The 12,056-nt window shown below is 47.0% G+C and overlaps 1 protein-coding gene across 1 annotated transcript in view; it reads right to left on the bottom strand.

Moving 5' to 3' along the window:
• LDLRAP1 (low density lipoprotein receptor adaptor protein 1) overlaps window positions 1-10,118 on the bottom strand; it is a 72,448-nt gene extending 62,330 nt beyond the window's left edge. Inside the window, exon 1 of the mRNA XM_039357285.1 lies at window positions 9,709-10,118. Coding sequence (XP_039213219.1) covers window positions 9,709-9,793 — 85 coding nt within the window. The 5' untranslated portion in view covers window positions 9,794-10,118. The remainder of the gene's footprint in view (window positions 1-9,708) is intronic.
• Between the last annotated feature and the right edge of the window lie 1,938 nt (window positions 10,119-12,056).

Here is a 12,056-nt window from a genome sequence, read left to right on the forward strand (position 1 = left end):
GAGAAAGAAATCAGGCTGAGGTTGTGGTTAAAACATGAGAATATATCTGTGAAGATAAAGACTCAAATCTCAAACCTCAGCCTCCAAAGCTCCATTGCTGATCTTTTGGCTGGTCTTTCCCAACCTATCACACAAGCTGTTGCTGCTTAGAAAAACTGGAGGAGAGGATGTTCTGCATACCACTCCTAAAGGAAATGGTGGATGTAAAACCTAGTGAACAGGTAAGATAAATCTGTATTAAAAGAAAAAAAAAGGAAGAATGAGTGGGAGCATGTCAAAGTCGTCCAATCCTGTCTCTGGCACAACATGTCCAAACAGCTTGAGGAATGTAGCTCTTGGCAGAAAAATAGTTATTCATTTGGCCTAATTCAGTCTAAGAAGGAATGGAAGGAAGGAAGGAAGGAAGGAAGGAAGGAAGGAAGGAAGGAAGGAAGGAAGGAAGGAAGGAAGGGAAGGAAGGAAGGGAAGGAGGGAGGGAAGGAAGGAAGGAAGGAAGGAAGGAAGGAAGGAAGGAAGGAAGGGAAAGGAAAGGAAACGAAAGGAGGGAGTCACAGTCACATCTGATTGTTGCAGAATCTCCACAATCATATGATCAAAATTTGGACACTTGGCATGTAATTATGATGGCTGCAGCATCCCAAGGTCACGTGATCACCATTTGAGACCTTCCCAGCCAGCTTTTAACAGGAAAAATCAATAGGGGAAGCTGAATTTGTTTAACAACTGCATGAGACGCTTAACTGCAATGATTTCCTTAACAACCATGGAAAAAAGATCATAAAATTGGGCACAACTCACTTAATTGTCTTGCTTAGCAATGTAATTTTAGTCCTAATTGTGTTCATTAGTTGAAGACCTGTAATCAGTTAAACAGCCACCAATAATAGAATCTTAATAGTGAACATTCCAGGTGTCTTGAATCATACTTTCCATGACCCCCCCAGCCCTTATGGCCAAATGACACGTGGCGCAAGGATGCTGGAAGCTGTAACTGTACACATCTGGAAAGCATCAAATGTGGGGAAATTTGTGCTTTTAGAATATTTGGCTATGAGAAGAGTCTGAAGAGGGAAAATTAAGATTTTTAATCTGCATCCACAACTGTTTTGTAATATTGAGACAGGCAGCGCATCATTTCTACTACTACTAGGTGAAAACTTTGCAAAGCCCTTTTAGATCATTTCTACTTGATCCCAGTATGTGCATGGATATGCAAATGTGACAATATGCACACCAGATTTACTTTCTTTTCTTCTTTTAAACAAACATCACCAAATCAAAAACATAGTATATAGTAATAACAACAGTGTTATGGGGGGGGAGGTGTACATTTTGAAACATGCACACGCAATTGTAATTTTAAGGACAGATGCTAAATGTTGAAGGTCCACATTTCTGTCTCTCAAAAACATATTTAAATATTAGCAAGAAATTACTAAATCTAGGAATTGAAATAGACACATCTTAAGGTTGCTAAACTTGAGAAACACTGCTAGAACTGGCTAGAGCAGAATCAACAGGAAAGTATCTTTTGCTGGAAATATTTAAGCCACAACTAAAGCGTTGCCTGTCAAGAGATGTTCACTGTGGTTCCTAGCATTTGTAAACATCCTTAAGATTATTTTTTATACTTCTACAAAACAACAGCACTCTATTTCACATGTTGCAGCACACAGTAAACTTTTACAGATCATAATGTCAGCTGTAGAGGAAGGGAAAGAGAATGAGAAGCAACGGATGTGAATCACAATTCAAGGCAAGGCTTTTAATCTTGGAAGTCTGCGTACATCAGAGGTCCCCAACCTTTTGGGCACCAGGGACCGGTTCTTTGGAGAGAGGTTTTTCCACAGACCAGAGAGTGCGTAGTTGTGTGCTGCCTGCATCTCGCAGATGGGGCTTTGCTTGTTTATGCGGACCGGTTGCTGGCATGCCGCGGGCCGGTACTGGTTCATGGACCGAGGGTTGGGACCCCTGCAGTCCATGACAACAAGGAAGAATCACAAAGTGGCTGTGAGTGATTCTTACAACCCCAGAGAGCAAGGACGTTAGATCCAGCTATGACATCATGTGTTCAAAATTCAAGGCAGACAGATCGAAGTCAGTATACTTAAAAGTAACACATCCTGCAGTTCTGACAGCAAATAGAGGTAGATCAGGGGTGTCAAACTGCCGGCCCGTGGGCTGGATGCATCATAGCGAAACCACGCCCACCCCATTGCCGGCAATCGCAAAAAAGTTGCGATGGGTCGCGACATGTCACGTGACGTTGTGAGTTTGACACCCCTGAGGTAGATAACGAGGCCAATCAATACAAATCCGCCACAACTGAGACCAGAATTCCCATTGCTAAGCCAGGGGGTTGTTAAGTGAGCCACACCTCATTTTATGGCCTTTTTGCCACACAGTTGTTAATTGAATCACTGCAGTTATTAAGTCAATAACTGCAGTTGAATCACTGCAGTTATTAAGTTGGTCATTAAGCAAATCCAGCTTTCCTCATTGACTTTGCTTGTTCGGAAGCCCCCTGGGAAAGTCACAAATGGCGATTGTGAGACCCCAGGATGGGCAACCATGGTAAATACATGCTGGTTGCCAAGTGTGCGAATTTTGATCAGGTGATCGTGGGCATGTTGCAACAGTTGTATGGGTGAGGACTGGTTATAAGTCACCTTTTTCAGTAACCGTTGTAACCTTGAATGGTTGCTAAACAAACAGTTGTAAGTTGAGGACAACCTGTAAAGAGTCCAAATAATTTGCCTTCCAATGTCACCTTTTCATCACGCCAGATTATTTTAAAGGCTTTTTTTTTTTAAGTGAACAGGAAAAAGAGAATTCCTTTTCGCAAAATTTGCCATGAAATTAGAATATAACAAATTTTAAAAAATCTAGAGATCCGAGACTCAAGAAACATTGACTGACTGACCAGGTTTGGCTATTTACTCCAGTTTTATAAAGAACGTACAAATTTTTACAGCCTCTACATTCTGTTTTCTTTTAAAGATACAACAGGATGTGGTTAACCATTCTTCAAGATTTTTTTTAAAAAAATCTTTTCTGACTAGCCTACAGCTTTGAAAGCAACTTCACAAGGTTATACACGGAACACAGCAAAACAGAAAAATCAGAAGCTGAGTTTCATAATTTATTTGCTTTTATGACTACCCCATACTATTAACTGCTGTGCTTTAAAACCAAATAGGAAGGTTATAAATTAAAGGAAGGTGACTAAGAAGCTGAGCTGGAAGAACAGGAACTGTTCTTCAGTTTGAATCTCACTTGTACTGTACTAATAACTCACTTAGGTCCCTCCCATTGGTAATATGGGGTATAATAAAGGCATAGAGATTAAATATGTCAGCCAGCTAATGACGCCTAGATTACTGGATGTAGCCTCATGTAAGTTTAGCCAATGGGAAAGCATTGTGGGTCTTGTAGTCTTACAAAGTGCAGCTGACAAGAGGTTATCCGCTCCTGGACTGCATGCATTTTAAACAGATTGCAAGTATATTTAATGCAATCCTTTCAAGGATTTTTTTTTCCAACTTGGCAATCAAAAGATGTGTGGATGAAGATAACCTCACATTCCGGGCAAATATTTATGGGAGGAAATGATTTTTCAGAAGCTTGGCTCCAGCTAACTCATGCTGTAAAATTTTGCATCTAGTATCCCTCTTTAGACACAGCTAAAAAGAGGGCCAGTCAGAAAAACACCTTTTTAAAAGGCCTGTACAAAAACAGCCAGCATGATTTAACCTCCACCATTCAAGTGATTCATCAGGATAGCTACCAATAACAATAGATAAAGGTGAAATGCATAGCAGTAAGTGAAAGCAGCAAATTGCAAAAGCAAAATAAATCAAAATAGCACAATCGGAGCATGCTATCAAGTCTAAGAATATAAAAGCAGCTATTCAGCTGGAATGATGGTAGTTTGTGCTGTATTGATTTTATATGCTTTCATATGTTTTAAGATTATATTTGCTCTTTTTGTAAGCCGCCCATAGTCATGCGTTTGGACATTGAATAACTAAATGTAGGAAGACATTATAGAGCAGAGATGGCGAACCTTTTAGAGCAGTGGTTCTCAACCTATGGGTCGTGACCCCATTTGGGGTCAAACGACCATTTCACAGGGGTTGCCAAACAACGCAGTCCGCCATTTTTTTCCCTTTTCCCTAGCTGTCCTACTCCCTCTTATTGGTGGCCACACCCACTTGGGGGTCACCACAACATGGGGAACTGTTTTATGGGGTCACGGCATTAGAAAGGTTGAGAACCACTGTTTTAGAGACCGAGTGGCCAAAACCTGGCCCTGCCCCGCTCCCTGTCCCGCCCCCACTCCGCCTGCCCGCAGGGCCATTCACCGCCTCCAGTGCCTGCCACAGATCACCCAGCAGCACCATGGCGCCCACGCTCTCTGCCCACGCCCCGTAGCATCAACTGTGCGGGATGGGGCATGAGGACAGAGTCTTGTCTACATTGTCTGGCCGCCATGTCCTTGGCTGCACTGCTCCGCGTGGGCCTCGCTCGAGGGCCACTCTCCTTCAGGGTGACTGCTGGAGAGGAGAGGGTCGCGGGGGGAGGCAAGGCTGGGGCAATGGCACGTGTGCCCACAGAGAGGGCTCCAAGTGCCGCCTCTGGCACCCTTGCCATAGGTTCGCCACCACTGTTAAAGAGGGCAGACAGCATCTTTCTTGGGAACTCCACCACAGAAAAAAAACAACCCCCCTTCACTATTCAGATGACAAAAAAGGGGCTTTGATAATAACCTATAGAAATTGGCCCCCTAAACTGAACCAAACATACATTTATTAAATCTGTAGGCATTGTGTCATCCATCATGCTCCAAAACTTCTGCTAAAATGCAGAAGTTCGCTTTTTTTGAGAACTTTTGATAATTGCCAATGGCTCCAGAAACTACTACTAGGTCAGGGGTAGGCAACCTTGGCTCTTTTATGACTTGTGGACTTCAACTCCCAGAATTCCTGAGTCAGCATGGCTCAGCTTGGAAACCTCTCCCTTTCCCCTTAGCATGGCTGGCTCAGGAATTCTGGGAGTTATTTATTTATTTATTTATTTATTAATAAAATTTATATGCCGCCCAATCCCTAGGGACTCAGGGCGGCGTACAAAATTAAAACAATAAATATAATAATAAAAATGAGTACATTCCAAAAGCATGTCCCAATCATATCCCGCCCCCCCCCCCGGGAACATCAACCCCAGACCTTCCGGAACAGGAGAGTTTTAATGGCTTTCTTGAAGGCCGGCAAGGTGGGAGTAGTTCGAATCTCGGGGGGGGGAATTGATTCCACCATGTCGGAGCCACCACAGAAAAGGCCCTTCCCCGAGGGCCCGCCAGCCAACATTGTCTGGCCAACGGGACCTGAAGGAGGCCCAATCTGTGGGACCTCACCGGTCTCTGGGAACTATGCGGCAATATGCGGTCCTGTAAGTAACCTGGTCCTAAGCCATGAAGGGCTTTAAAGGTGACAACCAACACCTTGAATTGTGTCCGGAGACCCACAGGAAGCCAGTGCAGGTCGCGGAGGATAGGTGACACATGAGTGTACCTTAGTGCACCCACAATCGCTCTCGCGGCTGCAATAAAAGAGCCAAGGTTGCCTACCTCTGGCCTACGCCTAGGCCGCTTTATGACTCGTGGACTTCAACTCCCAGAATTCCTGAGCCAGCATGGCTCAGCTTGGAAACCTCTCCCTTTCCCCTCAGCATGGCTGGCTCAGGAATTCTGGGAGTTGAAGTCCACGAGTCATAAAAGAGCCAAAGTTGCCTACCCCTGTACTAGGTGAAAACTTTGTAGAGCCCTTTTAGATCAACTGCTCTGCCTTTTCCAAGCATTAACAGCCTCCAAGCCAATCTTCCTTGCTGATCCAGGCTGTCTGAGGCAACTATACCCAGGGATAACTTAATCATGGTTTATTCAATTAATCCATCTATTTGGATTTGCATGACACACTGAATTATAAATGAATGAGGGGGGGAGTGGTGTCTCAGGATGCATAATGCTAAAATTTAGTCGTCGTTTCCCCCCCTCCCCCCAGTTGCCCAACAGTATGTCATTTGTGGTTCTCATTTTCATTTAAGAAGGAAGAGGAGGAGGAGAAGATAAACAAGGAAGAAGACAGGAGATAAATATTATTTATTTATACTACTCTTAACTACTCATCTGGGGGATGAGGGGGAAGAAAGAAGAGAATAGGAAAAGGAGATAAACAAGGAGGAGGAGGAGGAAAAAGGGGGCCATTTAAATCATTGTGCTCCAGAAAGAGAATAGGTTACAATCATTTCAAGACTGTGTTTACATGACACACAGCAGTAGAGTTGCTCACTTAAATTTAATTATAACTTGCTATGTAAAAACAAAAAACAATACAACATATGGAAAGATGATTCCTACCAGCGGTATTTTAGGAAAAAAAATAACTTTTCCAAAAAGTGGTTGTTGTCCACCTGAATCAATGTATCTGGTTGTGTGTGTGTGGGGGGGGGGATATGAGATATGAAAAAGTTCAGGTTAAGAAAGAGACAAAGCCTTGAATCACCATCTGGTTTGCAAAGCAAGGGACACCTGAAGAATGTAAGGGAGGGAACTTGATGTCCAATTCTCTCTATGGTTCTCTCTCCTTTCAAATAGTCTGCCCCCCCACAGCACAGGGGGTTCCCACTGTCATAGCCTTCAAAAATGTGTGTTTTTTCAGAAGACCTTTACAGTTTAATCAGGATAGAATCACTGGTGCTCAAATGGTTTTATTACTGTCCACTACATTATCTTACTTTTACATGTTATTGTTTGAAACATGAGTCCTAGTATTTAGGTGATAAATACATCCCATGACTAAAAGAAATGAACTTAAAAAATACACTAACAATTAACAAACCATTAGAGGACTCTGCATACAACAGACCAGAGGTCCTCCATCTTGGCAACTTTAGGACTTGTGGACTTCAACTCCCAGAATTCTCCAGGCAGTATAAATTCCAGAAGTGGAAGTCCACAAGTCTTAAAGTTGCCAAGTTTGGAGACCACTGCATTAGACAAATATTTCATACCCCTTTTACTCTTTTATTCAACAACATTCATTGTATTCCCCTCTCCCCCAAAAGAAATGTGGACAATTCATATTATTTCCATCCATTTTCACCACACAAAAGACAATTAATTACCTCATTAGCTCATAACCCCCTCAGATTTGCAGGACATTTTTGGAGTAATGGTCCATTGTTCTCTGCATCCTCAAGAGTTACAAGAAGTCACCTCTTGTTAGATCAGTGGTTCTCAACCTGTGGGTCGGGACCCCATTTGAGGTCGAACGACCATTTCACGGGGGTCACCAAACAACGCAGTCCGCCATTTTTTCCCCCTTTTCCTTAGCTGTGCTACTCCCTTTTATTCTATTGGCTTTTGAAAGCCAATAGAATAGACTCTCTTGAATACAGTCTAATTCTATTGGTTTTCAAAAGCCAATAGGAATTGTCCAGGCTGTCTCTGCCCTGCTGAGCCCGCCAAAAGCCCCAGTCTGCAAAAGGTGCTGCACCAGTTGAGTAGTCCTCGACTTATGACCGGTTGAGTAGTCTTCGACTTACGACCGGTTGGGGGTCGCGGCATTAAAAAGGTTGAGAACCACTGTGTTAGATATTGATGATATGTCATACATGAAAAGAAGGGCAACAGCGGATGGTGATGGTGTTTTATAAATAGAAGAGTCCAAATTACATCATTCTGATTAGTGGAGCCTGCTCTTTTCAAACTAGAACTAGATCTATTCAGCTGAATGATGGTCACAGCTGTCTGGGTTCCCATCTGCTTATCTCATTGTCCTTATTTATCAGCCCAATCGTTGGAGTTCACGGCAAGGCCCATAGTAAGAATCCACAGGAAAAAAATAACATAACTACTCCCTTCTCTGGAACAGTATCTTCCCCAGATATCCGGTTGGGCCACTACTGTTAATTTTGGGGAAAGCAATTAAGACAGATCCCTCAAGGAGAATGAACATTTATAGGTGTGATCGTTGTTCTTGGGTGTCTGGATAATGCACATTTGTCCTGCATTTTGTTTTTAATCCTATTACAGTCTGGAAGCATGTAAGCCATTTAAGAGTCACTTCTGACTGGAGTGGCATTTCAATCTAGTGAAGAAATATCTCTTGCTGTTCCATCCACCCCAACCATCAGCTGCATCTCATGAACAGGTAGCCTCAATTTGCTAACCAGGAATAATAGGTACAGCGAGATAAGGAAGATTTCATAATATCAAATGTTCACTGATGTGGATCACCTCCGGTGGAATTTTATTTTATTTTTCAACTGGGAATTTGTGAGCCTATGCTTTGGATGTCAAGACCCAGATTCCAAGGTTCTGGAAGTTAAAAATGGGAGTAAATCTGGAAGACTCCAGGTAAAGACTGTGTAGAATCCTAGCCTGTTAAGGGATTAATGATGGCCTACTCACCCTGGCTAAAGGAGGCTTTGAATCTCTCACCTTTAAAGAGTTTTTTATATTTCCTGTGCAACCCAAAGAGACAAACGCAACCAGAGACCTCAGCGTGTTAAGGAACTGTGGTTAATGTTTGTATACAGTCCTATCGGAGAGCAAAAGAGGGTAAAACCCCGCTTCAACGATCAGTAGAAATTTCAACAAAGGAAACAACAGAAGTTGCAGCAGCATCACTCATGCAATAGGCAATTGTATCGGTTGCAAATGGAGAGGGAGGCTGATGTACCGGGGAAGGAAGGGGAACAGTGCCCTATTCTTCCACACTTCCCTTTTTTTGCATTCTTAGGGCTTTTCAGCTGCAAGACCTTTTTAAAGACGGCGTGCCCCGATAGCAAAGCCTGCGAAACTTGCACTCAGCAAGACCCACTTTTTCTCCAGATCACGTTCGGACTAGGCGTCCCAGCATAACCAGCCAGCACGGCCACTTGCTAGGGTTTCTGGGAATTGTAGTCCTAAGCATGGGGGGGGGAGCGTTACAGAACGATAAGCCAATGTTTCTCAACCTTAGCAACTTTAAGACGCGCGGACTTCAACTCCCAGAATTCCCCAGCCAGCTGGGGAATTCTGGGAGTTGAAGTCCGCGCGTCTTAAAGTTGCTAAGGTTGAGAAACAGCGCGATATAAGCGAAGTCAAAAACTCTTCTTTCCGAATCCCTTCTGCTCGGAAGACGCTAAGCAACCGCTCCGGGCTGGAGCTCTTCCGATGGGTCCTGAGAACCCGAACCGACACCGGACAGCAGAAAATCAAGACACCCCTCCCCACACGCACACACACCGCACGCGGTTGCTATTTCAGTAGAGCCGCCGGGCGCCTTTTAAAAAGTTCCGCCGACACAAAGTTACTTCTGGCGCGCGCTCCCGCGCGCGGCCCCGCAGAAATACCTCGCGACTTTCGCTAGAGTTCCCGGAGAGCGCGCGCCGCGGCTTCCCATCTTCCCGCGGCTTCCCATCCAAGGGGGAGGGGGGGGAAACCCCTTCCTTTCCCGACCCCCACTGCCACTCCCTGCAGAAAAAAGGCTTAGGATCAGCAAGGGGTTGGACTAGAAGGCCTCTAAGGTCCCTTCCAACTCTGTCGTTCTATTCTGCTCCGTTTTCGTCTACTGCCCACCCAGCCCCGAGCGGGGAAGGCCCCGAGCTGAGCAGCGAGGCGGGCGAAAGGCTCCGTGGCTCCCGCCGGGGGACTTAACTTACTCTTGTGCCGGCCGCTGGCCCAGCTCTGCTTGGCGAGGCTGGGGCTCCGGATGATGGCCCGCCCGGCCGATTTGAGGGCGTCCATGCTCGCAGGAGCCCGCTCCTCGCCTCCGCCTGCAGAAACTCCCGGCAAACTTTTTCTCTCTCTCTCTCTCTCTCTCTCTCTCCTTCTTTGCGCGCTCCGGAGCCGCCCCGCCTTCGCTCCTCCTTCGCCGGGGTCAGCCCAGAGAGGGTGGCGGGAGGCTCCGGCGCCCAGACCCAGCCCGAAGTGGCGCTCGGAGTCGCCAGCCGCCGGTCGGTCAGTCGGTCAGTCAGTCAGTCGGCCGGTCTCCTCCGCTTCTGGCCGGTCGGTGCCAGGCAGCGGGAGGCGCCGCGCGCGCCCCGGCCTTGCGCGCTTGGCGGCGGCGGCGGCGGTGGGGGAGCAGGAAGCCGCTTCCAGCCACGCCGGGCCGGCTCCAGCGCCGGGCCTTGAGCGCGCCTTGCGCCGGGGATGGCTTGGCCCCCGTTGGATCGGTGCTTTCGGCTGCTTGGCTTCGGTGTTGCCGGACAGAGCGAGGCGCCGAGGACGCCAGGAAGTTGCTGTTAACGTGGTGGTTACGGAGGAGATTCCCCTGGGTTGGCGGGTCCTTCTGTCGGGATCGTTCCTCTTATATTGCTGTTGTCGTGTCCCACTCTTGGCCACTTCGTAGGGAAGTGCTCCCCATGCTACCCGTTCAAGCAGATCTTTCAATAGTTGTATGTTCAGCTTTGCCATCAGTGTTGAGGTTATCAAGCCGGCGTGTTCTTTGCTTGCCCCTTCTTCTTGTTCCACTAACCATTCCTAGGATCACCGACTTCTCCAATGAACTTGCAAGCAGGACATGGCCAAAGTAAATATGTATGTGTGTATATGTTTGTGTGTGTATACACACATACATACACGTATACATACATATAAGTTTATATACACATGTACTGTCTATATACACATAGACAGTCTATATCAGACATGTCAAACACAGGGCCCTAGGGGCTGGATGCGGCCACTGGAAACAGTGAGGGAACAGCCCCTGCTGCCTTGGCCCTGGCCCAGGCCGGCCGGGAGCCAATGTACAATTTTGTGGTGGCCATCTATGCTGAAATGCATTCAGTCTTAGCTCCACAAGGCCGTCTGGAAACATCAAGGAACCAGCCCCTGCTGTGTCCCGCCACCTGGGTGCATGCTGGGGAGGGGTCATCCTTTGTGAGGAATGAAGAAATGCACCATGCCTTGGCGCTTGCCCCAGTCCCACGCCCTACGGCCAGAGACCCTCAGATCTGTCCCACTCCTGCCCAGGCCATCACAGGCACCCTTGACCCCAACGATGTAGAACTGGCCCACCCAGTAGGCCACACCCACTCCATCCACACCCACCCTGGCCACACACCCCCCGGAGGGCAACTGCAATGCTGATGCGGCCCTCAATGAAATTGGGGTTGACACAATATATACCAGTATATACACCTCTGTACGTACATCTCTCATCTCTTATACCAGTAGTGGTGAACCTGTGGCACGAGTGCCAGAAGTGGCACTCAGAGCCCTCTCTGTGGGCACGTGCGCCATCACCCCAGACCCACCTCCTCCCATGGCCCCATCCTCACCAGCAGCCCCCCCCCCGTGGAGAGTTGCCCCCAAGCACAGCCAGCACAGAGCAGCGCAGCCAAGGACATGGCAGCAGAGATAAGACTCCGCCTTTGTGCCCCATCGCATGTAGATGATGCTGCGGGGCACGGACAGAGGGCATGGCTGCCATGGTGCTGCTGGGCCACCTGGGCAATCTGCGGTGGGCCGTGGAGGCATTGGGTGGTCCCGCAGGCAGGTGGGGCCAGGCTGGGGGCGCAGCGGGGGCACAGCAGCAGGCGGGGCCAGTTTTGGGGCAGTCTCTAAAACAGTGGTTCTCAACCTTTCTAATGCCGCGACCCCATAATACAGTTGCCCATGCTGTGGTGACCCCCAACCACTTATACATCACTGGGTGCCAGAGGCGTGGCCAAAGAAAAGGGGAAAAAATGGCGGACAGCCTTGTTTGGCGACCCCTGTGAAATGGTCGTTCGACCCCAAATGGGGTCCCGACCCACAGGTTGAGAACCACTGCTCTAAAAGGTTCACCATCACTGTCCTGTACCTATATGCAAGCGACCTATATGCAAGTGACTGTTACGGCACTGAAAAAAGTGACTTATGGCCATTTTTCACACTTAATAAACATTGCAACATCCCCATGGTCACATGATCAGAATTTGGCTGTTTGGCAACTGACATGTTACATGCAATCTTTGGTTGTATAAAAACAGGGGCATGGAATCAAAATCACATGAAGTATTAG

The sequence above is a fragment of the Crotalus tigris genome, unplaced genomic scaffold (genome assembly GCF_016545835.1).
Source record: "Crotalus tigris isolate CLP2741 ecotype Arizona unplaced genomic scaffold, ASM1654583v1 scf7180000018884.865410, whole genome shotgun sequence".
NCBI lineage: Eukaryota > Metazoa > Chordata > Lepidosauria > Squamata > Viperidae > Crotalus > Crotalus tigris.